Source organism: Macaca mulatta, chromosome 13 (assembly GCF_049350105.2).
Source record: "Macaca mulatta isolate MMU2019108-1 chromosome 13, T2T-MMU8v2.0, whole genome shotgun sequence".
Classification (NCBI taxonomy): Eukaryota; Metazoa; Chordata; class Mammalia; order Primates; family Cercopithecidae; genus Macaca; species Macaca mulatta.
In genome coordinates, this window is record NC_133418.1 from 92,861,278 (window position 1) to 92,888,181 (window position 26,904).

The 26,904-nt window shown below is 45.4% G+C and overlaps 2 protein-coding genes across 5 annotated transcripts in view; one reads left to right on the top strand and one right to left on the bottom strand.

The window, feature by feature from the left end:
• Nucleotides 1–2,560, bottom strand: part of SPAST (spastin) — a 91,481-nt gene extending 88,921 nt beyond the window's left edge. For all 4 annotated transcript variants that reach the window (XM_028831798.2, XM_015112061.3, XM_015112063.3 and 1 more), the window contains exon 1: nt 1,862–2,560. In XM_028831798.2, coding sequence (XP_028687631.1) covers nt 1,862–2,270 — 409 coding nt within the window. In that variant the 5' untranslated portion in view covers nt 2,271–2,560. The remainder of the gene's footprint in view (nt 1–1,861) is intronic.
• Nucleotides 2,319–26,861, top strand: LOC144333800 (uncharacterized). Its single transcript, XM_077959777.1, has 3 exons — nt 2,319–2,727; nt 26,236–26,349; nt 26,740–26,861. Exons 1-2 carry the CDS (start codon nt 2,319–2,321, stop codon nt 26,253–26,255), a joined length of 429 nt encoding a protein of 142 aa, XP_077815903.1. The 3' UTR covers nt 26,256–26,349; nt 26,740–26,861.
• Nucleotides 26,862–26,904: the final 43 nt, after the last annotated feature.

Sequence of the window (26,904 nt, forward strand, 5' to 3'; positions counted from 1 at the left end):
AACAGTTTTTGGAGTTGGTAGTAGAGAGAGACACTATGAATGAAGTGCAGATTGCTCCTGTTTTTATTAATGGACAATGCAAGTGAGTATCTAATTGAGGTGTGGTAGAAAAGTGGGTTTTTTGGCAGAAGGAGAAGCAAGATCTCAGCATACTGGAAGTAAGGATAAAAGGGGAGAATTGTAAAAGTTAGACTTCTCCTAATTTCACTTATTTTCCATAAAAAAAATTTCATTAACTATTAGCATAGGTTTCGGCTGGGCGCGGTGGCTCAAGCCTGTAATCCCAGCACTTTGGGAGGCCGAGACGGGTGGATCACGAGGTCAGGAGATCGAGACCATCCTGGCTAACATGGTGAAACCCCGTCTCTACTAAAAAATACAAAAAACTAGCCGGGCGAGGTGGCGGGCGCCTGTAGTCCCAGTTACTCGGGAGGCTGAGGCGGGAGAATGGCGTGAACCCGGGAGGCGGAGCTTGCAGTGAGCTGAGATCCGGCCACTGCACTCCAGCCTGGGCGACAGAGCGAGACTCCGTCTCAAAAAAAAAAAAAAAAAAAAAAAAAAAACTATTAGCATAGGTTTGGAATGATCTGCTTTATCTTTTGAGCCTCATTTTCTTCGTCTCTAAAATGCTGATACCAATAATACCTTCATCTCACAGGGTTATTGTGAGGATTAAATAACACCTTTCATGGTCTGGGATGGTTGTTTTTTAAAAAAGGAGAAAAGATAACACATGCAAAGCTAACGGCACAATGCCTGGCACATATACAAAAAAAGGTAGCTTAACGCCAGGTGCGGTGGCTCATGCCTGTAATATCAGTACTTTGGGAGGCCGAGGCGAGCGGATCACGAGGTCAAGAGATGGAGACCATCCTAGCCAACATGGTGAAATCCCGACTCTACTAAAAATACAAAAATTAGCCGGGCGTGGTGGTGCGTGCCTGTAATCCCAGCTACTCGGGAGGCTGAGGCAGGAGAATCCCTTGAACCAGGGAGTCGGAGGTTGCAGTGAGCCGAGACTGCACCATTGCACTACAGCCTGGGCGACAGGGAAAGACTCCGTCTCAAAAAAAAAAAAAAAAAAAAGGTTAGCTTAAAAGAAAACCGAAAGATGTAGTATCCTTACTTTCATTCAGATACATATTTGTTTTAGGTTTTATTGTAAAGTGGTATGTTTAAGTTTATGCAATTCATTCTTCAAACATTTCAACTTGGAAATTAAAGGCTACTTTGGAATACTGCTCTAATTAAAATCAAAGCAACCAGGGGGAAAGTTTTATGCTAAATATAACTTCATTGAAAAAGTATTGAGGAATCGTTGTACTGATAAAATGATTATCTTGATTAAAATGATGCAAATTCAACCGCAGTTATACGCAGCTATTTCTTTCAAAATTGTCACCATTTGTTCTTTTTTTCTGACACTACAGTACTCTGCTTTCATTAAAAGCCAGTAACAAGGCACTGCTTCTTCAATATCAAAACCTTTTGGAAACCTTGGCTCAGAGGAAGCCGCACACTGTTCACAGTGCTAGAAAGGATCGGTGTGGTCACTCTAGGACAACTGTCACTGTCATCTGCACGTCTGGGTGTCTCACAGTGACTTGGGTCATGTACAAGTGTGGGGGAAGGCTGGTGTCTGAAACAAAGTCGACAGCCAGGGTGCCCTGAAAGGGGAGAGGTTTTGAGAATACTAGAAGATAGAGGCTCCGACCTACGGGAACGCAGTCTCCCAGGGCATATCAATTCCGGGGGTGCACCGTCCCCTCCCGCTGGAAAGGGACGCAGGTGTTGCCCTCCCCCGGCGACCCCACCGCCTTCTTCCCGGCGTCGCCGCCCCCTCCCCCAGCCCCCTAGTTACCTTTCTCATCCTCATCGATGCGCAGGGCAATGGAGATGTACTCGAAGGCCTGTTTGTGGAAGACTCGGACGCGCTCGGCCTCGCCGCCCGGCACCGGCGCCGGGGCCGAGGCCGGTGCTGGCGCGGCCCCGGAGCTCCTCTTGGCTGCCATGAGGGCGCGGGAGAAGCGCTGGCAGAGCCACACGAAGAGGAGCCCCAGGTGGAAGGCGACCAAACGCAGCAGCGCGAAGCCTACAAACAGCGGGTAGGAGAAATAGTACAGGTTCCGCTTATGCGGCGACTCCGGCGGAGGGGCCGGCCCGGCGGCGGGAGGGGCGGAGGCCAGGCAAGGGGGCGGAGGCCTGGGAGGCACCGGGTTGCTGGCGCCGCCGGAGCCTTTCTTCTTCCCTCGTCCACCCGGAGAATTCATTCACAGCTCTCACTGCCGCCGCCGCCATAACCCGCCTCCCGCAGACCGATGGGAACCAAGCGACGGCGGCGGCCACTGCGACGGCGAGGGCCACAGACCCCCGTGTGCCCGCCGGTCTCAGGGGCTCCGCACCGCCGCGCGCTGCCCGCCGGCCCCGCCCCTTTCTCCTTCCTCGGCCAGGAGCACAACCCCTTCTCCTCCTGCAGTCGGTGGCTCGGGCCCCTCCCTTCCTGCCACTGTCCTTTCCGCCGCCTGGTGGCTCCCAGCGGCGGCCGCGCACGCGCACGTCTTCCCGTGTTTTTCTCCGGGGCGCGCGCGCACGGCGCGTCTTTGTTGACCGGGGCTCCTGTACGCGTGTGCGGCGCCCTCCTCTCGGCCTTCCCCGCTCAACTACAGTTCCCAATGTGCAGTTCGGCTCACGTCGGCAGCCCTGGAGAGCGCCTGCCAGGAAGCCTTGGTAATCGATCCACCGAAGGGGGAATTGCGGATTGGGGTCGCTTTGCTGGTTCGCGAGTCTCCTCTCTCAGTGTCATAATTTTCCTAGTTTCTTTCATCTTTTTCTGCCAGGCGACCTTAGTCTTCTCCAAAGGATACATCTCAGAAGCAAAGGGTATCAATCTGGGAAATAAATTAGCCGGGCGTGGGGGCGCGCGCCTATAGTCCCAGCTAGTTGGAAGGCTGAGGCCGGAGAATCGCTTGAACTCGGGAGGCAGAGGCGCAAGTGAGCTGAGATCGCGCCACTGCGCTCCAGCCTGGGCGACAGAGCGAGACTCCGTCTCCAGAAAAAAATAAAATAAAAATTTAAAATCTGGGAATTATTTGAGAGGAAAGCAATTGTGAAGATAGAAACTTCAAGTCACTGTAAACAACAGCAACAAGAATGTTAGCTCAGTGTGATGAGATCAACGAACCCAAGGGTTTAACTAAATTAGTGCATATTTAGATGTCTAATATGAAAGATAATTTATTTGAATAAGGGAAATCTTAGGTTTTGCATAGTAACCGTTGCATAGTTTACTGAAGAATCCATACTTAAAAAACAATTAAAAATCTACTCAGCATCCCTTCCTTTGGGAAACTACCTGCTTGTCTCTGCTCCCTGTATTCTAATGAGCTGCAAGCACAGAACCCAGGCCACAAAGGTGGAAACAAACACTAGGTCAGTCAGACTCTCCTGGGACCTGGAATCTTGGCTGGAGACCCACCGAATAGAAGGTAGCAGGAATCGAGTGCTCTTAAGAGCGTGTTTGTCAATGCATCACATTGAGCTCCCCAGAGCTGCTGGGTTCCTGACTGGTCACTTGGTTATGTAACCTATCCAATACGCTAATCAGTCTGTTTCTCTCTTTCTCTCTCCTCTCTCCTTTCCCCCTTCCTTCCTTTCGTCTTTTCCTCTCTCTCCCTCTCTATCTCCACATCTTTTTTTCTCTTCTCTTTCTCTTTTTACTTGAGTTAGCCATAATTATTTCTTGTTTCCTAAAACTAAGGAAGCCTAACTGACACAAAGACTCCGTTATTTACAACGTGAGGTTTACAAATACCACTTGGGAGCTTCCAGCTTCCAAGAATCTCCACATTCTGCCACAGCTTTATTTTTTTATTGTTTGAGACAGGGTCTCACTCTGTTGCCCAGGCTGGAGTGCAGTGGCACAAACCACATGACTCACTGCAACCTCCACCTCCCTGGCTCAGGTGACCCTTCCACCTTAGCCTCCTGAGTAGCTGGGACCACAGGCACATGCCACTGTGCCCGACTAATTTTTGTATTCTTTGTAGAGCCAGGGTTTCACCATGTTGCCCAGGCTGGTCTCCACTCCTGGGCTCAAGCAATCCACCTGACTCGGCCTTCCAAAGTGCTGGGATTACAGGCATGAGCCCCCACATCGTGCCCCCAGCTAATTTTTTAACCTTTTTGTTGAGACAGAGTCTTGCTATGTTGCCCAGGTTGGTCTTGAATTCCTGGCAGGCCTCCCAAAGTGCTGGGATTACAGGCATGAGCCACAGCACCAGCCAATTTTACTTAATTATTCCCCACCAATACTGCCCTACAAATATCACAGGCTATTGCAAAAATGACCTACTCCCTGTTTCCCTCTTATTGCTCCCCCTTCTCTGTGCTTATGCTAGATCCTCATTCTGAAATGCCCTCTTTCAGCCGGGTGCGGTGGCTCACGCCCGTAATCCCAGCACTTTGGGAGCCCAGGCAGGCAGATCACCTGAGGTCGGGAGTTCAAGACTAGCCTGGCCAACATGGCAAAACCCCCTCTATCCTAAAAATATGAAAGTTCGGTGCATTCCTGTGGTGGCAGTGCATTCCTGTAATCCCAACTACTGAGAGGCTGAGGGAGGACAGTCACTTGAACCTGGGAGGCTGCAGTGAACGGAGATCATGCCAGTACACTGCAGCCTGGGCGACAGAGCAAGACTCTGTCTCAAAAGCAAACAACAAAAAAAAAATTTTTAATGAAATGCCCTCTTTTAAATCTGATTCAGGGCCTGGCGCGGTGGCTCACACCTGTAATCCCAACACTTTGGGAGGCCGAGGCAGGCGGATCACCTGAGGTCAGGAGTTCGAGACCAGCCTGACCAACATGGAGAAACCCCGTCTCTGTTAAAAATACAAAATTAACCGGGCATGATGGCGCATGCCTGTAATCCCAGCTACTTGGGAGGCTGAGGCAGGAGAACCACTTGAACCCGGGAAGCGGAGGTTGCGGTGAACTGAGATTGCGCCATTGCACTCCAGCCTGGGCAACAAGAGCGAAACTCCGTCTCAAAAAAAGAAAAAAATAATTACATTTATACATATATCATGTAAACAAGAAGTGTATTATTTAAATGTACAGTTTAAAGAAAAATAATAAGCAGCATTCCGTTTAAGAAAAATGAATGTAACCAACTCCTAGAAGCACTCTGTGAGCTCCTTCTCTAATCTTAATGTCTTGTCTCTCCCTCTAGAGGAAGCCACTATCCTGAATTTTATATTAATCATTCTCGTGCCTCATTTTAGTTTGCAGTGTATTTATGTATTTCTAAATAATGTGTTGTATGATTTTGCCTCACTTTGACTTTATGGAAATGTAATCATATTTCAAGTATCCCTTGTTTGCTTTCCCTCCTCAAAATTTTTAAAATTTCATTTATTTTATTTTAAGAAAATAGAGATGGAGTCTCACTATGTTGCCCAAGTTGGTCTCAAACCCCTGGGCTCAAGCAGTCCTCCTGTCTTGGTCTCCCAAAGTGCTGGGATTACAGGCAAGAGCCACTGTGCCTGGCTACCTGCTCAGTAATTAAGTGTTGAAATTCCTCCCTGTTGATTTCTGTAACTGTGGTACATTTCCACTGCTATATAGTATTCCATTATATGAATTTACCACAACCTATTTTACTGTTCAACTATTGATGGATATTTAGTTTGGTGCCAGTTTTTCTTCTTAAGTAACTATCTTTCCTGTTATCCCTACAGTCTTTATCACTAAAGAAAGTAACTAACTTTTTAACTTAGCCAAGATAGGGCCCAATAGTAGAACGGTTAAATTGTCCTGGCGTCAGACTGGTTGCATTTACATCTGTGTTCCCTAAGCAGTGCCTGGAATCAAGTTGATACTTGCTCGTTTTTTATTTTTTGTTTTCTTTAAATATATTTTTAAATTATTTCTTTTTTATTTTAAAGCTTCTTTTGTAGAGACAAGGTCTCTCTCACCATGTTGCCCAAGCCAGTTTTGAACTCCAGCCCTCAAGCAATCCTCCCACTTCAGCCTTCTAATTTGCTAGGATTAAAGGCATGAACCACCATGTTCAGTTTATTTCTATTTTTATGTTATTTTATTTTTTACTCACCATAATACTAACAAGGAGATTTGTTGCTTTTTTGTTTTTGTTTTTGAGACAGGGTCTTACTCTGTCACCCAAGCTGGAGTACAGTGGCGCCATCATTGCTCACTGCGGCCTTGGTCTCCTTGCTCAAACCACCCTCCTGCCTCAGCCTCCTGAGTAACTGGGACTACAGGCATGCACCACCATGCTGGGCTACTTTTTTAAAAATTTATTTGTTTTTTGAGATGGAGTCTCGCTCTGTCGCCACACTGGAGTACAGTGGCGCCATCTCGGCTCACTGCGACCTCTGACTCCCTGGATCAAGCGATTCTCCTGCCTCAGCCTCCTGAGTAGCTGAGATTACAGGCATGTGCCACCATGCCCAGCTAATTTTTTATTTTTAATAGAGATGGGGTTTCTCCATGTTGTCCAGGAAGGGCTTGATCTCCTGACCTCGTGATCCGCCCGCCTCGGCCTTACAAAGTGCTGGGATTACAGGCGTGAGCCATGGCACCCATCCAAATTTTTTTTTTTTTTTTTTTAGTTGAGATGAGGTCTCACTATGTTACCCCAGATGGTCTTGAATTCCTGAGCTCAAGTGATCCACTCACCTTGACCTCCCAAAATGCTGGGATTACAGGCATGAGCCACTATGCTTGGCCATGAGGAAGACAGTTTTTGAATAAAGAATGGTTCTCCAACATTTCCTCTACATTTTCACTATAATCTGGCTAATATAGACTATTGGTCTGTACCAACTTTGCTCTTTTCCAGGACTACAATTACTCTCCTGTCATTTTTCATTCACTTAGAATGGCCTCTCCTGCTACTTCCACTGTTGAAGTCCTTCAAGACTTACTTCTAATGTTATATTCCTTTTTTTTTTTTCTGAGACAGTCTCACTCTGTCACCCAGGCTGGAGTGCCTTGGCGCGATCTTGGCTCACTGCAACCTCCGCCTCCCGGGTTCATGCCATTCTCCTGCCTCAGCCTCCTGAGTAGCTGGGACTACAGGCACATGCCACCACACCTGGCTAATTTCTTGTATTTTTAGTAGAGATGAGTTTCACCATGTTAACCAGGATGGTCTCGAACTCCTGACCTCGTGATCCACCTGTCTCGGCCTCCCAAAGTGCTGGGATTACAGGCGTGAGCCACCGCGTCCAACTCTAATGTTACATTCTTGGTAAATTATTCCATTATCACCTCCAGCAGAAATGATCTTGTTTTTCAGTTGTTATGACAATATGGTTGTGTTACTCTATGGCTCTTATACTATATTGCCCTGAGTGATGCTTATTTAAACACTTCATCACCTCTTTATATAGATTATAAACTTACGGAAGGCAGTGGTCACATTTTATACATTTTGCCTCACTTTTTGCATCTAGCCTGACACCTTGCTTATGGTACTCATTTAATAAATATGAGTAATTTGAAAAACAATTCAAACATAATGATTGTGTTAGATTTCTGATGCTATATAATATACCACTCCAAAACTCACTGGCTTAAGATAGCAGACATTTATTTACTCACAACTTTGTGGCTCAGCAATTTGGGGTAAGTTCAGCTGGATGGTTCTTCTGATGGCCTTGCTGTGGACCATTCATGTGGATGCAGTCATCTGATGGCTTGACTGAATGGCTGTATGACCTAGCTAGCCTCATTTGTATGTTCAGAGATTGGTTGTGGCTATCAGCTGGGACATATGTCTCTAGCAGGACAGCCCTGACTTCTTTACATTGCATCTGGTTTCCAAGAGAGTGTGAGTGGAAGCTGTAAGATCTCTCAAAACCTAAAATCCAGAGTTGCACAGTGTCATTTGTACTACATTCTATTGTCAAAGCAAGTCACAAGGCCAACTCCAGTGCAAAATATAGGAAAACAAACTCCACATCTTGATAGAGAAGTAACAAACTCAGATTGCAAAGGGGCATATATATAAGGATAGGAAGAATTGTTATGGCCATCTTTGCAAGCAATTTATCACAGTGATTACGTGTAGAATTTCCTTTTACCTCATGTTCAGATGGCAGCTTAAGCATCTCATTTAAGATAGCATTTTCCGGCCGGGCGTGGTGGCTCAAGCCTGTAATCCCAGCACTTTGGGAGGCCCAGGCGGGCGGATCACGAGGTCAGGAGATTGAGACCATCCTGGCTAACACGGTGAAACCCCGTCTCTACTAAAAAATACAAAAAAACTAGCCGGCGATGTAGCGGGCGCCTGTAGTCCCAGCTACTTGGGAGGCTGAGGCAGGAGAATGGCGTAAACCCGGGAGGCAGAGCTTGCAGTGAGCCGAGATCCGGCCACTGCACTCCAGCCTGGGTGACAGAGTGATACTTCATCTCAAAAAAAAAAAAAAAAAAAAAAGCATTTCCCAACCATTTGATGAATTATAAAAACCTTAATTAACACGCTTAAGGCTGGATGCTGTGGCTCACACCTGTAATCCCAGCACTTTGGGAAGACAAGACAGGTGGATCATTTGAGGTCAGGAGTTCAAGACCAGCCTGGCCGATATGGTGAAACCCCACCTCTACCAAAAATACAAAAAATTATCTGGGCATGGTTGTGGCACGTATCTGTGGTCCCAGCTACATGGGAGGCTGAGGCAGGAGAATCAGTTGAACCTGGGAAGCAGAGGTTGGAGTGAGCCAAGATCACGCCACTGTATTTCAGCCTGGGCAACAGAGCAAGACTGAGTCTCAAAAAAACAAAAAACATGCTTAAGTTTAAGGAGAGAACAGCAGTGACAGTGATGATGGTTACTACTACTACTTGCTAACATTTATTGAACCTGTATTCTGAACTAAGCAGAAGAACTTTTAGTGCCTTGTTAAAATATTGCTACTTGAGTTAAGCATTATCATCTCTTTCCCCACCCCACTCCGAGACAGTCTCGCTCTGTCACCCAGACCAGAGTATACAGTGCAATGGCAAGATCACGGCTCACTGCAGCCTCAACCTCTCAGACTCAAGTTATCCTTCCACCTCAGCCTCCTGAGTAGCTAGGAACACAGGTGTACACCACCATGTCTGGCTAATTTTTGTATTTTGTTTAGAGATGAGGTCTCACCATGTTGCCCATTCTGGTCTCAAACTCCTAAGCTCAAGCTCAATCTGCCTACTTTGGCCTCCCACAGTGCTGGGGTTACATGTGTGAGCCACCTCGTTTGGCCTCAGTTTTTTTAAATAAAGAATTTGGGGCTCCACAAGTCTGTTATTTGCCCAACATCACATATTAGTTAATTACACATACTACTTCAGTAATTTAAGGTAAAAATCTAGGATCTCAAGAATAATATTTTTATAGAGTCTGTTTCTATTTTAATTAAGAAATAAATATATCTTTAGCCCCTGAAGCACAAGTGATCTTTCATTCATGTGCATCATGTTGGGTTTTAGGCCTCCAGCCTCCCATTTACTGAGTCTCTGCTATCTGGTTGTACTTAATGTTGACTGTGCTTTTCTGCACTTTTGCTCTTTTTTTGTACGGTAAAAATATGGGATTTTAGAGTTAGTAGGACTGGGGTTGCTATTCTAGTTAATTCCTCTGTAAAAATTACGAAATGAGGCCAGGCGCAGTGGCTCACGCCGGTAATCCCAGCACTTTGGGAGGCCAAGGCGGGCAGATCACGAGGTCAGGAGATCAAGACCATCCTGGCTAACACGGTGTAAATCCATCTCTACCAAAAATGCAAAAAAAAAATCAGCCAGGCATGGTGGCAGGCACCTGTAGTCCCAGCTACTCGGGAGGCTGAGGCAGGAGAATGGCATGAACCCGGGAGGCGGAGCTTGCAGTGAGCCGAGATCGCACCACTACACTCCAGCCTGGGCGACAGAGCGAGACTCCGTCTCAAAAAAAAAAAAAACAAAACAGTACAAAATGAAAGAGTACATCTAAAGCCTCCAGCATGATGCCTGCAACATGACAGAGCTCAATAAATTTTGTTTTTCTCTCTTACACCTGTAATGCCAGTTCAGATTTCTGACTCTACTGGAATCTCATGTTTTAGTGCTCTAAACTCACATCTTCTGCCCCTTGGAATTATATATCAGTCTGAAGACTGTTGCGAATTAACATCTTCCTAAATTTGTGTCAAAAAAGAAAAAACAGTGCCTTCAGACACAGTGGTGCACACCTGATGTCCCAGCTACTCAGGAGGATTACTTGAGCTCAGGAATTGGAATCCAGCCTGGGTAACATAATGAGACCCTGTCTCTTAAAAAAAAAAGAAGAAAAGTAAAGAAAGAAAAAAATATATAGTGCCTTGGTATTACCCTGGCCTTATAATGTGCCTAGATGAGATCCCAACCCGGCTAGCCATTCCACCTAGCGTGAGAGTCTCCCAGTTTTCAGATTGTAAGAACTTTCAGAACACTTAATCTTGAATGGAATCTGAGCCAGTTTCACCAGGACAAAAAGAAGGAGCTGGGTACTGTGCTAACTAATCCAGGACATTCAGTCACTTTATCACTTTAACCCATATTTATGTACCACATTGCCTACCATCAAATAGTTTTTTTTGGATATTTCGGCCCCACTTGCCTTCTAAGGAACTCTTCAAACCTTCAATTTGAGAGATTCTAGGTTTGAAGTATGGACCAATGACAGATATTAAGGACCTCTTTTCAACTAAAAAAATCAGTAAAAAAAAAAAAATTGGCACATGTAGAGTCCAGTGAGGAAATGGCTAATTTTGAAAAAGGCAGAAAACCTAAAATAAGAAAAGCAAATAGAAAGATATGGTTGGAGGGGAGGGATGAGACAAGTAACAATTGTTATCCAATCTCTGTATTAATAAGGAAAAACATAATTCTGAACTATTAAATCATCTCCCTGAATTGAGTCCACAATGTGGCACATATTATTCATTTGTTCAATGAATAGATATTAAGAAACAGACAATGTATCAAGCAATGAATGGGGTGTCAGGATTATAATGGGGAATAAGATGGAGTTTATAGTTTAATGCAGTGGCCAAAACTTCCAATAGCAACAGTGGTCAGGCATATAACATATATGGGTTCCATGCATGGGTTGCATGGCATGCAAAAATGCATGTGTGATGTGAATGATGGAAACTATGAGAAGCTAAAGAGTTGCATCCTGCAATTGAACAGTACAGCTGTTACTCAGCTCCCACTGAGCTGATTTTATTTTCTTTTTGAGACAAGGCCTCTCTGTCGTCCAGGCTGGAGTACAGTGGCACAATCATGGCTCACTGCACCCTCAACCTCCAGGGCTCAAGTGGCCCTCCTGCCTCCGCCTCCTGAGTAGTTGGGACCACAAGTGCACACCACCATAGCCCAGCTAATTTTTGTATTTTTTGTAAAGATGGGGTTTTACTGCGTTGGCCAGGCTGATCTCAAACTCCTGGGCTCAACCAATCCACTTACCCTAGCCTCCCAAAGCACTGGGATTACAGGCATGAGCCACAGCACCCAGCTAGCTCCCACTAATTTTTGCCTTTCAGGAATGTGAAGCTTAACATTGCCAGATTTTTTAAGTTTTTCAAGAGAAACCAGAAACCAGAATTCTAAATTTTTATGTGAAATCTATTGTGTAAGAGTTATTGGCTTAAAAATCATTGTTATTTCATTCTTTTTAGATACAGTCTCGCTCTGTCAGCCAGGCTGAAGTGTGGTATCAGAATTATAGCTCAATGGGGTCTCAAACTCCTAGGCTCAAGGGATCCTCCTGCCTCAGCTTCCATGCCCAGCTCAAAATTTTATTTATTTATTTATTTATTTATTTATTTATTTATTTTTGAGAAGGAGTCTTGCTCTGTCACCCAGGCTGGAGCGCAGTGGCACAATCTTGGCTCACTACAACCTCCGCCTCCTGGGTTCAAGCAATTCTCCTGCCTCAGCCTCCTAAGTAGCTGGGACTACAGGTGCCTGCCACAAAGCCTGGCTACTTTTTGTATTTTTATTTATTTATTTATTTTTTGAGATGGGAGTCTCGCTCTTATTGCCCAGGCTGGAGGGCGATGGCAAGATCTCGGCTCACTGCAACCTCTGCCTCCCGGGTTCAAGTGATTCTCCTGCCTCAGCCTCCCCAGTAGCTGGGATTACAGGTGCCTGCCACCACATCCAGCTAATTTTTGTATTTTTAATAGAGACGGGGTTTCGCCATGTTGGCCAGACTGGTCTCAAACTCCTGACCTCAGGTGATCCACTCGCCTTGGCCTCCCAAAGTGCTGGGATTATAGACGTGAGCCACCGTGCCTGGCCTAATTTTTGTGTTTTTAGTAGCGACGTGGTTTTACCAGGTTGGCCTGGCTGGTCTTGAACTCCTGACCTGAAGTAATCGGCCTGCCTTGGTCTCCCAAAGTGCTGGAATCACAGATATGGGCCACCGCACCTGGCCTCAAAATTTAAAAACAAACAAACCAGGCCAGGCGCAGCGGCTCATGCCTGGAGTCCCAGTTACTCGGAAGATTGAGGCAGGAGGATCACTTGAACCTGAAAGGTGGAGGTTGCAGTGAGCCGAGATCACGCCATTGCACTCCAGCCTGGGCAAGACAGCAAGACTCCATCTGGAAAATAAACAAAATAAAAAACAAAAACAAAACTCCAAGTCACCAGTTTGAGATTTCCAAGTTTATGGAGGATTTGTTACTTCAGTGAAAATGTGAATGAGCTCGTGGTTTTGAAATAGTAGGTGTAAGTATAAATTGTTACCTGACCTGCTCAACTTGATTAGCTATAATGCCAAGGAAACACAGCAGAGTCAGTTAATATGAAACTTTAAATGAATGCCCTAGAATGGCAATCTAGATTACCAGAGGGTGTATTCAGTCGGCCTTCTAAATAAAATATTTAGGTATATAAATATAATCTTACATATCTGTATTTATAGTGGACTCCAGCACACATGAAAATCTGTAGTGGGCCGGGCGCAGTGGCTCACACCTGTAATCCCAGCACTTTGGGAGGCCGAGGTAGGCGGATCACCTGAGGTCGAGAGTTGGAGACCAGCCTGACCAACATGGAGAAACCCCATCTCTACTAAAAATACAAAATTAGCCAGGCGTGGTAGCACATGCCTCTAATCCCAGATACTCAGGAGACTGAGGCAGGAGAATTGCTTGAGCCTGGGAGGCGGAGGTTGTGGTGAGCCGAGACTGCGCCATTGCACTCAGCCTGGGCAAAATAAGTGAAACTCCATCTCAAAAAAAAAAAAAAAATCTATACTGGACTCCAGCATGCATGAAAAGCAGAGTAGAACACCAGGTAAATGTTGGGACACATAAAAGGAGTTGCCTGTTTTCAAAGGTGGTTGCTAGCAACTGCAGTGTTTTGGGAAAGACTCTTATTCTGAGACCGTCTATCTTGTCAGATACCCGTTTCTCCACTTACTGTCTTCATTAATGTTTCCGTTTGTATGATGTTCCCCAGCCCTCCCATACAGGCTTTTCCTTTGAGGCTTTGCTTAAAAATTTATTCTTGGTTCAATACTGTTTGAAAGATACCCACTACTTGGGAGGCTGAGGCAGGAGAGTGGCTTGAACCCAGGAGGCAGAGGTTGCAGGGAGCCAAGATGGCGCCACTGCACTCCAGCCTGGTGACAGAGCAAGACTCTGTCTCAAAAAAAAAAAAAAAGAAAAAAAAATTTGAGACAGGATCTCGCTCTGTCACCCAGGCTGGAGTGCAGTAGCGCAATCACAACTCAGTGCAGACTCTACCTCCCGGGTTCAAGTAGTCCTCCCACCTCAGCCTCCCAAGAGTTGGAGACTCTCACCACCATGCCTGGCTACTTTTTTTTTTTTTTTTTTGGTTTTTAGTAGAGATGAGGTCTCGTGACATTACTGAGGCTGGTCTAGAACTCCTAAGCTCAAGTGAAGCTCAAGTGATCCTCCTGCCTCAGCCTCCCAAAACGCTGAGATTATGGGTGTGAGCCACCGTGCTCAGCCTGAACTTCTTCAGACTTTAGGGTCATTCATCTTAACCTTTAATCACTTACTATCTTGTATTGTTATTTAAATGTATCACATGTATATGTCTGATGTAGCTGACCTAGAATACAAGTTTATGAGAGCAGGGACTGCAATTTATATTTACTCTAAACTTCCCAACAGTTTAAGATCCTCAACGTCACCTCCACTTAGGTGATTCATTTCACTAGGAGTACTCACAGGGCTCAGTATATTTATTTATTTTTTTAGACGGAGCTTTGCTCTGTCACCCAGGCTGGAGTGCAATGGCACGATCTCGGCTCACTGCAACCTCCGCCTCCCGGGTTCAAACGATCCTCCTGCCTCAGCCTCCCAAGTAGTTGGGACTACAGGCACATGCCACCACGCCTAGCTAATTTTTCTATTTTTAGTAGAGACAGGGTTTCACCATGTTGGTCAGGCTGCCCTCAAACTCCTGACCTCAAGTGATCGGCTAGACATAGCCTCCCAAAATGCTGGGATTACAGGCATGAGCCACCGCGCCCGGCTAATTTTATACAGACAGCATGATTTAGTACAGCAAAAGGACACAAAGCAAAATCAGCAAAAGGAAAGGTGCATGGGACAAAGTCTGGAGGAAACCAGGTACAAACAAGGTTCCAAGAGTCCTCCCAGTGGAGTCAACAAAGGATATGCTTAATTCCTCCAGCAACAGGTTCAGAGGATGTGGGTAAAATGTTGTCTACCAGAAACACTCATCAGAAACTCAGTGCTTGGGCTTTGTGTTGGGACTAGTCATATAGGCACCCTCTGCCTAACACCTATCAAAATTCCAGACTCCTAGAAGGAAGGCAAGTGCTTAACATACACCATATTGTTTGTATAGCTTAGGTACAGTGAGCTACTATTGTTCAGGAAAAGTTTTGGCTGGGCGCCTTGGCTCATACCTGTAATCCCAGAACTTTAAGAGGCTGAGGTGGGTGGATCACTTGATCCCAGGAGTTCGAGACCAACCTGGGCAACATGGTAACACCACGCCTCTACAAAAGATAGAAAAATTAGCCAGGTGTTGTGGGGCATGCTTGTAGTCCCAGGTGCTGGAGAGGCTGAGGTGGGAGGATCGATTGAACCCAGGAGGTGGAGGCTGCAGTGAGCCTAGATCATGCCAGTTCACTCCAAGCTGGGCAACGGAGTTAGACATTGTCTCAAAAAATAAATAAATAAATAAAGGGAGGAAAAGTTTTATATCACTGTAGGAAACTATTATTATTATTATTATTATTGAGATGAGTTTCGCTCTGTCACCCCAGCTGGAGTGCAGTGGCATGATCTCGACTCACTGCAACTTCCATCTTCCAGGTTCAAGCAATTCTCCTGCCTCAGCCTCCTGAGTGGCTGGGATTACAGGCACCTGCCACCATGCACAGCTAATTTTTTTTGTATTTTTAGTACAGATGGGGTTTCACCATCTTGGACAGGCTGGTCTTGAACTCCTGACCTCATAATCCACCCACCTCAGCCTCCCAAAGTGCTGGGAAACTACTATTTAAGTTCTCAGACACTAGCAGCCAAGGTCCAATTTTGCAAGCAGGCCTTTCCAAGGATAGCAGTCTTAGGCTTGCTGTGTTAACTCTTCTCTGCAAACTCTCTATGAGGTCTTGACAAATAATAGATGCTTGCTAAATGCTTTAGTGAAAGAAAAAATAATGAACTCAGAGAATTTTTTTTTTTTTTGAGATGGAGTCTCACTGTGTTGCCCAGGCTGGAGTGCAGTGGTGCGATCTTGGCTCACTGCAACCTCCGCCTCCCGGGTTCAATCGATTATGATTATTCTGCCTCAGCCTCCCAAGTAGCTGGGATTACAGGTGCCCACCACCATACCCAGATAATTTTTTGTATTTTTAGTAGAGACGGGGGGTTTCCACCATGTTGGTCAGGCAGGTCTTGATCTCCTGACCTCGTGATCTGCCCACTTTGGCCTCCCAAAGTGCTGGGATTATAGCTGTGAGCCACCGCACCCGGCCCAGAGGTTTTTTTTTAATACTATTACACAATGAATTAGATCCATTATTCACATAAATACTCTTCTCATTGATTTATGTGTTACTTATAATTTAAAAATCTACATATTTGGCTGGACACAGTGGCTCACGCCTGTAATCCCAGCACTTTGGGAGGCCGAGGCGGGCGGATCACCTGAGGTCGGGAGTTTGAGACCAGCCTGACCAACATGGAGAAACCCCATCTCTACTAAAAATACAAAAATAGCCTGGTGTGGTGGCATGGGCCTGTAATCCCAAATCAGGAGGCTGAGGCAGAAGAATCACTTGAACCCAGAAGATGGAGGTTGCAGTGAGCTGAGATTATGCCACTGCACTCTAGCCTGGGCAACAAGAGAGAAACTCTGCCTCAAAACAAAAAACAAAAAACTACATATTTTCCAATTAAAGAAAATTTATCTAAATATTGTTACTCTTTTAATTGTAAAACAAATCGTGCTTTTGCTTAAAAAAAAAAAACAAAACAGTTTCAACAATCTAAATTTTATAAAAAGCAGATTTCCACTCCCCATTTTCCCTCTCCACAGGTAACCACTGTTAGTATTTTGGTGTGACTAGGCGCTGGTGGCACACGCCTGTGATCCCCGTACTTTAGGAGGGTGAGGTGGGCGGATTGTATCAGCCCAGGAGTTTGAGAGCAGCCTGGGCAACATGGTGAAACTGTGTCTCTTAAAAAAAAAAAAAAAAAAAAAAGAGTTTGGTATATATCATTTTAGAGTTTTTCCTATGAACATACAAATAGATATGTACAAAAATATAATCTCAGCTGGGCGCGGTGGCTCACCTTGTAATTTCAGCACTTTGGGAGGCCAAGGCGGATGGATCACCTGAGGTCAGGAGTTTGAGACCAGCCTGGCCAACATGGTCAAACCCTGTCTCTACTAAAAATACAAAAAAATTAGCCAGGTATGGTGGCTCATGCCTGTAATCCCAGCACTTTGGGGGGCCAAGTCAAGCGGATCACCTGAGATCAGGAGTTGGAGACCAGCCTGGCCAATATTGTGAAACCCTGTCTCTATTAAGATACAAAATTAGTCGGCGTGGTGTCATGCCCCTCTAATTCCAGCTACTCAGGAGCCTGAGGCAGGAGAATTGCTTGAACCCAGGAGGCAGAGATTGCAGTGAGCTGAGATCGAGCCATTGCACTTTAGCCTGGGCAAAAAGAGTGAGACTCCGTCTCAAAAAAAAAAAAAAAAAAAAAAAAAAGATTTTCTTACAATATCTATGTTTCACATAAAATTATGTTGTAAATGTATTTTCATCTATAGTTCTACTTGTTCTTTTCAATGCTTACACAGTACTCCATTGTATTGAGATATACAATTTAACCTATTCCTAATCTTTTCTATTAAAATCTATGGTATATATTTATGGTACAACACGGTGACTATAGCTAATAACAATGTATTATATACCTAAAAATTGTTAAGAGAGATTTTAGGTATTTTTACCACAAAAAAATTGTATTTGAGGTAATACATATGTTAATTAGGTTAATTTAGCCATTATTAAACATATATGTATTTCAAAACATCATTCTGTACACCATAAATATGTACAATTTTTGTCAATTAAGAATATAAAAATAGTCCGAGCTAGGTGGCTTACACCTGTAATCCCAGCATTTTGGGAGGCCAAGGCAGGTGGATCAGTTGAGGTCAGAAGTTCGAGACCAGCCTGGCCAACATGGTGAAACCCCATCTCTACTAAAAATACAAAATTAGCCAGGCATAATGGAATGCACCTGTAATCCCAGCTACTTGGGGGGCTGAGGTGAGAGAATTGCTTGAACCTGGAAGACGGAGGTTGCAGTGGGCATAGATTGTGCCACTACACTCCAGCCTGAGCAACAAAGCGAGACTCCCTCTCAAATAAAAAAATACATAAATATAAATAAAAACAATGGCATAATAAATATATTTATATCTTTGCATATTCGCAAAGGTATAATAAATATAATAATTTCTTTGCATATTTGCATGGGATAAAATTCTAGAAGTAGAATTATTGTGTCAAAGTGAGGAGGGAGTAAAAATAACAGGCCGGGTGTGGTGGCTCATGCCTGTAATCCCAGCACTTTGGGAGGCTGAGGCAGGCAAATTGCCTGAGCTCAGGAGTTCGAGACCAGCCTGGGCAACATGGTGAAACCCCGTCTCTACTAAAATACAAAAAAAAATTAGCCAGGCGTGGCGGCGTGTGCCTGTAATCCCAGCTACTCAGGAGGCTGAGGCAGGAGAATTGCTTGAACCCGGGAAGTAGAGGTTGCAGTGAGCCGAGATGGCGCCACTGCACTCCAGCCTGGGCAACACAGCGAGACTCCTCCATCTCTAAAAATAATAATAATAATAATAAATTTCATTTTAGTTCATCCCATTTATCGACTGATATATAATTTTGTACATATTTGAGGGGTACATGTGATATTTTGATATTTTACTTGCATACAGAGTGTAATGATCAAATCTGGGCAATTGAGATATTATGGATATCTATATCTATATCTATATCTATATATCTATATATATATATATATAAATTTTTTTTTTTTTGAGACAGAGTTTCGCTCTGTCGCCCAGGCTGGAGTGCAGTGGCGCAATCTCCGCTCACTGCAAGCTCCGCCTCCTGGGTTTATGCCATTCTCCTGCCTCAGCCTCCCGAGTAGCTGGGACTACAAGGTGCCCGCCACTGCGCCCGGCTAGTTTTTTGTATTTTTTTTTTTTTTTGAGACTGAGTCTGGCTCTGTCGCCCAGGCTGGAGTGCAGTGGCCGGATCTCAGCTCACTGCAAGCTCCGCCTCCCGGGTTTACGCCATTCTCCTGCCTCAGCCTCCGGAGTAGCTGGGACCACAGGCGCCCGCCACCTCGCCCGGCTAGTTTTTTGTATTTTTTAGTAGAGATGGGGTTTCACCATGTTAGCCAGGATGGTCTCGATCTCCTGACCTTGTGATCCGCCCGTCTCGGCCTCCCAAAGTGCTGGGATTACAGGCTTGAGCCACCGCGCCTGGCAGTTTTTTGTATTTTTTAGTAGAGACGGGGTTTCACCATGTTAGCCAGGATGGTCTTGATCTCCTGACCTCATGATCTGCCCATCTCGGCCTCCCAAAGTGCTGGGATTACAGGCTTGAGCCACCGCGCCCGGCCAATATCAAGATATATTATAGATATTATAGATATCAAGTATATTTATTTATTTATTTATTTGAGAGTCTTGCCTTGTCACCCAGGCTGGCGTGCAGTGGCACCACCTCGGCTCACTGCAACCTCTGCCTCCCAGGTTCAAGCGATTCTCCTGCCTCAGCCTCCCGAGTAGCTGGGACTACAGGCTCATGCCACCATGGTCGGTTAATTTTTGTATTTTTAGTAGAGACAGGGTTTCACCATGTTGGCCGGGCTGGTCTCAAACTCCTGACCTCGTGTGATCCTCCTGCCTCGGCCTCCTAAAGTGCTAGGATTACAGCATGAGCCACCATGCCCGGCATTTTTTTTTTTTGAGACAAGGTCTCTCTCTGTCGCCCAGGTTAGAGTGCAGTGGTGTGAGGACAGCTCACTGCAGGCTTGACCTCCCAGGGCTCAAGTGAACCTCCCACCTCAGCTGCCCGAGTAGCTAGGACTACAGGACCGTGCCACCATGCCCAGATAACTTTTTGTATTTTTTGTAAAGAAGGAGTCTCATTTTGTGGCCCATGCTGGTCTCCGACTCCTGGGCCATGTTGCCTAGGCTGGTTTTGAGCTCCTGGCCTCAAGCGACCTGCCCACCTCAGCCTCTCAAAGTGCTGGGATTACAGGCATGAGCCACTGGATTCAGCCTTATAGGGGAACACATTTTAAACAACAGTCATGTGTTAACATTGGATGGCAGAACTTTTAAAAAAAATATTTTTGAGACGGAATTTTTGCTCTGTTGCCCAGGGCAGAGTGCAGTGGCGCAATCTTGGCTCGCTGCAACCTCTACCTCCTGGGTTCTAGCGATTCTCCTGCCTCATCCTCCCAAGTAGCTGGGATTACAGGCGTGTGCCACCATGCCCAACTAATTTTTTTTTTTTTTTTTTTTTTTGTTGAGACAGAGTCTCGCTTTGTCGCCCAGACTGGAGTGCAGTGGCCGGATATCAGCTCACTGCAAGCTCCGCCTCCCGGGTTCACGCCATTCTCCTGCCTCAGCCTCCCGAGTAGCTGGGACTACAGACGCCCGCCACCTCGCCCGGCTAGGTTTTTGTATTTTTTAGTAGAGACGGGGTTTCACCGTGTTAGCCAGGATGGTCTCGATCTCCTGACCTTGTGATCCGCCCGTCTCGGCCTCCCAAAGTGCTGGGATTACAGGCTTGAGCCACCGCGCCCGGCCATGCCCAACTAATTTTTGTAATTTAAGCAGAGACGAGGTTTCACCATGTTGGCCAGGCTGCTCTCGAACTCCAGACCTCCAGTGATCCGCCCAGCTCGGCCTCCCAAAGTGCTGGAATTACAGACATGAGCCACCATGCCCGGCCAGGTGGCATAACTATTAATCTCCGTTTTACTGTCTTTGTCTTTTTTTTTTTTTTTTTTAAGACATGGGATCTTACTATATTGCTCAGGCTGGTCTCTAACTATTGGGCTTAAGCAATTCTCACACCTTGGCCTCCCAAAGTGCTAGGGTTACAGAGGCATGAGCCACTGTTCCTGGCCTCTGACTTTGTCTTTTAAAAGGGAAATGGTTTCAATTTAAATTAATATGGAATGGCTTTGGGCAACCTAAAATTAAGAGATATCAAAGTTACATATTTTGCCTATCACTTAATAACCCATGACCTATTTATGAACATTAAGTGATAATAAATAATTTGGATTGAAAAGGAAAGCATAAAATCAACACATTTAAAAACTGAAAATCACCACCACTGTGGCATGCACCTATAGTCCCAGTTATTTGGGAAACTGCGGCAGGAGACTATCTTGAGGCCAGGAGTTCAGGGCTGTAGTGTTCTTTTTTTTTTTTTTTTTTTTTTTTGCGACAGAGTCTCGCTCTGTCGCCCAGGCTGGAGTGCAGTGGCGCAATCTCGGCTCACTGCAAGCTCCGCCTCCCGGGTTCACGCCATTCTCCTGCCTCAGCCTCCTGAGTAGCTGGGACTACAGGTGCCCGCCACCGCGCCCGGCTAATTTTTTTTGTATTTTTAGTAGAAACGGGGTTTCACCGTGGTCTCGATCTCCTGACCTTGTGATCCGCCCGCCTCGGCCTCCCAAAGTGCTGGGATTACAGGCGTGAGCCACCGCGCCCGGCCAGGGCTGTAGTGTTCTAAGATTGCTCCTGTGAATAGTCATTGCACTGCAGCCTGGACATCATATGGAGAACCCATCTCTAAAAAGAAAGAAAAAAACATTAAAAAAATTAAAACTGAAAATCAGGACATTTTAGGAAAAAGTATAAATATAACTTCATATGAGAAGTGGCAGAAACAATTGGCAATTTAAGGATTTGAAATGTCAGTAAGGTTGCCTTTTCATTCATTCTTATCCTCTCTCTCTTTTTTTTTTGAGATGTAGTCTCGCTCTGTTGTCCTGACTGGAATGCAGTGGCGCAATCTCCGCTCACTGCAACCTCCACCTCCCTGGTTCAAGTGATTCTCCTGCCTCAGCCTCCCAAGTAGCTGGGACTACAGGCACGAGCCACCATGCCCAGCTAGTTTTTGTATTTTTAGTAGAGACAGGGTTTCACCATGTTGGCCATGCTGGTCTGGAACCCCTGACCTCAAGTGATCCACCTGCCTCGGCTTCCCAGAATGATGGGATTACAGGTGTGAGCCACCACGCCTGGTTTTTTTATTTTCATTGTTGAGATCACTTATGTATCGTAAAAATCGAAGAACACACTAGATTCATGCCTTTCAAAAACCCATTTGGCATGTTCCTTGATATACCAAAATTTCTGAGATGGGTGGTAAGATTGCTTGGGCATGTTGTTTGGTAGTAGAGACAAGGGAGCTACAGGTAGAGTGGTTGCCTTCCAATATTAGCCACAAACAGATATTTCTCTTATTTCTCTGGAAAGTGACTTACCTAACCTGGAATACATATTTCTAGGTCTTCTTGAGAGGTGGTTAGGTGTCCCTCTCCACACACTGTGCTCAGAGGGCCCATTTACACTCAATAAATTCTGTGTATTTATTTGCAAATACCTTTTTGTGTGTGAGTGTTGGGGGGTGGGGTAGGGGTGGATGGGTGTTGGTGGGTGCTGGATCAAGTTAATCTTTCTGAACAAGTTATTTCCTGCAAATTATTTTAAAACAACAAAGTAAAAAGCTAATGAAGGGCCAGGCGTGGTGGCTTACAAAGTGCTGTAATCCCAGCACTTAGGGAGGCTGAGGCAGGTAGATCTTTTGAGGCCAGGAGTTCAAGATCAGTCTGGCCAACATGGGAAAACCCCCTCTCTACTAAAAATGCAAAAATCAGCTGGTTGTGGTGGCATGCGCCTGTAGTCCCAGCTACTTGAGAGGCTGAGGAAGGAGAATCGATTCAACCCGCAAGGTGAAGGTTGCAGTAAGCCAGGTTTGCGCAACCGTATTCCAGCTTGGGCAACAGAGTGAGATCCTGTCTCAAACATAAATAAATAAATACATAAAATTGAAAAGCTAATGAAGTGGCTTGGTAAGTAATGTAGAGAAGACAAAATGAATTTCAATTACATTTGTGTAACTTCAGTTTACAAAGCAGTTTCATCTCTTTTTTTTTTTTTTTTTTCCGAGACAGGGTCTCGCTCTGTCGCCCAGGGTAGAATACAGTGGTGGTGTGATCAGGGCAGCCTGGACTCCCAAGCGATCCTCTCACTTCTGCCCCTGAGTAGCTGGGACTGCAATCGTGCACTACTATGCCCACCCAATTTTTCATATTTTTAGTAGAGATGGATTTTTCCCATGTTGCCCAGGCTGGTCTTGAACTCCTGAAGTCAAGCAATCCACCTGCCTCAGCCTCCCGAAGTGCTGGGATTACAGGCGTAAGCAACTGTGCCTGGCTCAGTTTCCTCTATCTTATTTCATTTGATCCTCCTTATGACATAAAAATTATCCTAATTTTACATGCAAAAAACCCCTGAAGCTTGGCTGGGTACGGTGGCTCATGCCTTTAATGCCAGCACTTTGGGAGGCCGAGGCAGGTGGATCACCTGAGGTCAGGAGTTTGAGATTAGCCTGATGAATATGGTGAAACCCTGTCTCTACTAAAAATACAAAAATAAGCCGGTTGTGGTGGTGTGTGCCTGTAGTCCCAGCTACTTGAGAAGCTGAGACAGGAGAATTGCTTGAACCCAGGAGATGGAGATTGCAGTGAGCCGAGATTTTGCCACTGCACTCCAGCCTGAGTGACTGAGTGAGACTCCGTCTCAAAAACAACAACAACAAAACCCTGAAGCTCAGAGGAGTTTTTTTGTTTTTTGTTTTTTGTTTTTTTTTTGAGATGGAGTCTCACTCTGTCGCCCAGGCTGGAGTGCAGTGGCCGGATATCAGCTCACTGCAAGCTCCGCCTCCCGAGTTTACGCCATTCTCCTGCCTCAGCCTCCCGAGTAGCTGGGACTACAGGCGCCCACCACCTCGCCCGGCTAGGTTTTTGTATTTTTTAGTAGAGACGGGGTTTCACCGTGTTAGCCAGGATGGTCTCGATCTCCTGACCTCGTGATCCACCCTTCTCGGCCTCCCAAAGTGCTGGGATTACAGGCTTGAGCCACCGCGCCCGGCCGCTTAGAGGAGTTAAAAGATTTGCCTAATTCCACATGGCAAACAAGGAACCAGGTTTTATTATTTATTTATTTAAGACAGAGTCTCCCTCTCTCCCCCAGGCTGGAGTGCAGTGGCATGATCTTGGCTCACTGCAACCTCTGCCTCCCAGGTTCAAGCGATTCTCCTGCCTCAGTCTCCCGAGTAGCTGGGATTACAGACGAATGCCACCATGGCCATCTAATTTTTGTATTTTTGGTAGAGACAGGGTTTTCCTATATTGGCCAGGCTGGTCTCGAACTCCTGACCTCAGGTGGTCCACCCGCCTCAGCTGCCCAAAATGCTGGGATTACAGGCCTGAGCCACTGCACCGGGCCAGGAGATACAGATACTTTGTAAGTAATTTTCAGATATGTAAAGCAGAACAGCCTCCTTAATGAAACATTGCCATTTAAAGCACTGGTAATTCACCAGCACATGTTCATGACATAACATGGTACTGTATATTACAATAGATTGGGTGTAACAATTCAGCTCTTTGGAAGAGTCTTTTTGATTTCATAGTTGTTTTTTTTTTTTTTTTTTTTAATGGAGTCTCTGTCGCCAGGCTGGAGTGCAGTGGCGCAATCTCGGCTCGCTGCAACCTTTGCCTCCTGGGTTCACGCCATTCTCCTGCCTCAGCTTCCCGAGTAACTGGGACTACAGGCACCCGCCGCTACGCCCGGCTAATTTTTTGCTAGCCAGGATGGTCTTCATCTCCTGACCTCGTGATCCGCCCGCCTCGGCCTCCCAAAGTGCTGGGATTACAGGCGTGAGCCACCGCGACTGGCCGTTGCTTTTCTTATAGAGCCCTTTCTTGCTGAGCAATATGCCTCGTTGTATTATAAAATCTTCCTGATAATGCATTAGAGTTTTTTTTTTTGTAATTTAGTAAAAGTGCTTTCCATTTGACTTCATTCAAAGCTAATAAGTACTTTCCTGAGTTTTATAGTAACTAGGTGTAAAAATCATGTGTTGCAGCTTTGTAGTTTTAAAAATATTTTAGATACTGTTATTAAACGATGAACTTTCTTAAGGTCTTTCTGTTGCCGGATTACTGACACTGTCACTTGACTAATATTGACCCTCTTTACCTCACCCACGTGGATACACACCTCCTGTAGTTGTTTTGCCTAACAATGTCCCTTTGGGTCTGTGAGATTCTGTAAACTGTGCTAGTCTTCATGATTTTCTGTACGACATATATATATTTTTAATCGAGACAGGGTCTCACCCTGTTGCCCGGGCTGGAGTGCAATGGCGCGATCTTGGCTCACTGCAATCTCTGCCTCCTGGGCTCATGCAATCGTCCCAGCTCAGTGGACCGAGTAGCTGGGACTACAGGTCCACACCCGGCTAATTTTTGTATTTTTCTGTAGAGATGGGTTTTCACCATGTTGTCCAGATTGGTCTCAAACTCCTGGACTCAAGCAATTTACCCGATTTGGTGCTGGGATTAACAGGTGGGAGCCACTGTGCCTGGCTCGTTCTGTGCAACTTAACTCACTGGCAAGAATACAACATTGGACCTCTCAACCACTAGAACAGTTTTTTTTTTTTTTTGAGACGGAGTCTTGCTCTGTCGCCCAGGCTGAAGTACAGTGGCATGATCTCAGCTCACTGCAACCTCCACCTCCCAGGCTCATGCGGTTCTCCTGCTACAGCCTCCCAAGTGGCTGGGATTACAGGCGTGTGCCACCACACCCGGCTAATTTTGTGTATTTTTAGTAGAGACAAAGTTTCACCATATTGACCAGGCTGGTCTCGAATTCCTGACCTCAAGTGATCCATCAGCCTTTGCCTCCCAAGTGCCTTATAAGTGTGAGCCACCGCGCCCAGTCAGGAACAAAATTTTTTAAATGGACAGTTGCAGAATTGTGGAGTGTTTTTATATTAATCTTTTGGTAATGCAATTAGCAGTATGTTTTGTAGGTATGACTTAATAAATCCTTCAATCATTAAAAAAATAAAGAATAGCTGGGCGTGGTGGCTCACGCCTGTAATCCCAGCACTTTGGGAGGCCGAGGCGGGCGGATCACGAGGTCAGGAGATCAAGACCAACCTGGCTAACACAGTGAAACCCCGTCTCTACTAAAAATACAAAAAATTAGCCGGGTGTGGTGGCAGGCACCTGTCCCAGCTACTTGGGAGGCAGAGGTGGGAGAATGGCATGAATCCGGGAGGCGGAGCTTGCCGTGAGCCTAGATTGCACCACTGCACTCCAGCCTGGGCAATAGAGCAAGACACGATCTCAAAAAAAAAAAAAAAAAAAAAAAAAAAAGTCTTTGCCTTTAAACAACTCAAAATCTAATTGTGTTTAAACATAAGCAAAATTTAAAGCAGAATGAGGTAAGTACTATAACTGGCTATGTAGGAAGCTGATGAAAGAAGTCTTGAACAAAATTTGGTGGAAGTCCAAATAAGAGTTAAATATTCTTCTCATTTTCTTTCTATTTTCTTTTGAGACAGGGTCTTACTCTGTCATCTAGGCTGGAGGGCAGTGGTGCGATCATAGTTTACATCTCAACCTCCCTGGGCTCATGTGATCCTCCAATCTTAGCCTCTGAGTAGCTGGGACTACAGGTATGCATCACCACACTCAGCTGATTTTTAATTTTTTTGTGGAGACGAGTTCTTACTATATTCCCGGGCTGTCTTCTCATTCTTTTAATTTACTCCTCTCCAGACAGTACACATTACTGCAAATTTCTGTCATAATCACATTTCCAAGTCATCTTTAGAATCATTAATTTCACATTAAAACTCAGCATTCTGCAGTATCTTCAATTAATTTTATACTTCCTATTTCTTCCTTTTTAAAAAAAATAATTTCTTTAACCATTAAAAAAATTGTGGACAGGGATCTTGCTATGTTGGTCAGATTCATTGTGAGCTCCTGGCCTTGCCTTCCCAAAGTGCTAGGATTATAGGCATAAGCCATTGCACCCAGCTGTCTTTCTTTTTTTGAGACAGGGTCTTGGTCTGGTCATCACAGCTTACTGCAGCCTCCACCTCCCAGGCTCAAGCGATCCTCCTGCCTCAGCCTCCAAGTAGCTGGAACTACAGGCATGTGCACCATGACCTGCTATAAATTAGTAAGTTTTAAATGCAAAAACTTCAGTGAAGCTTTTTGATAAA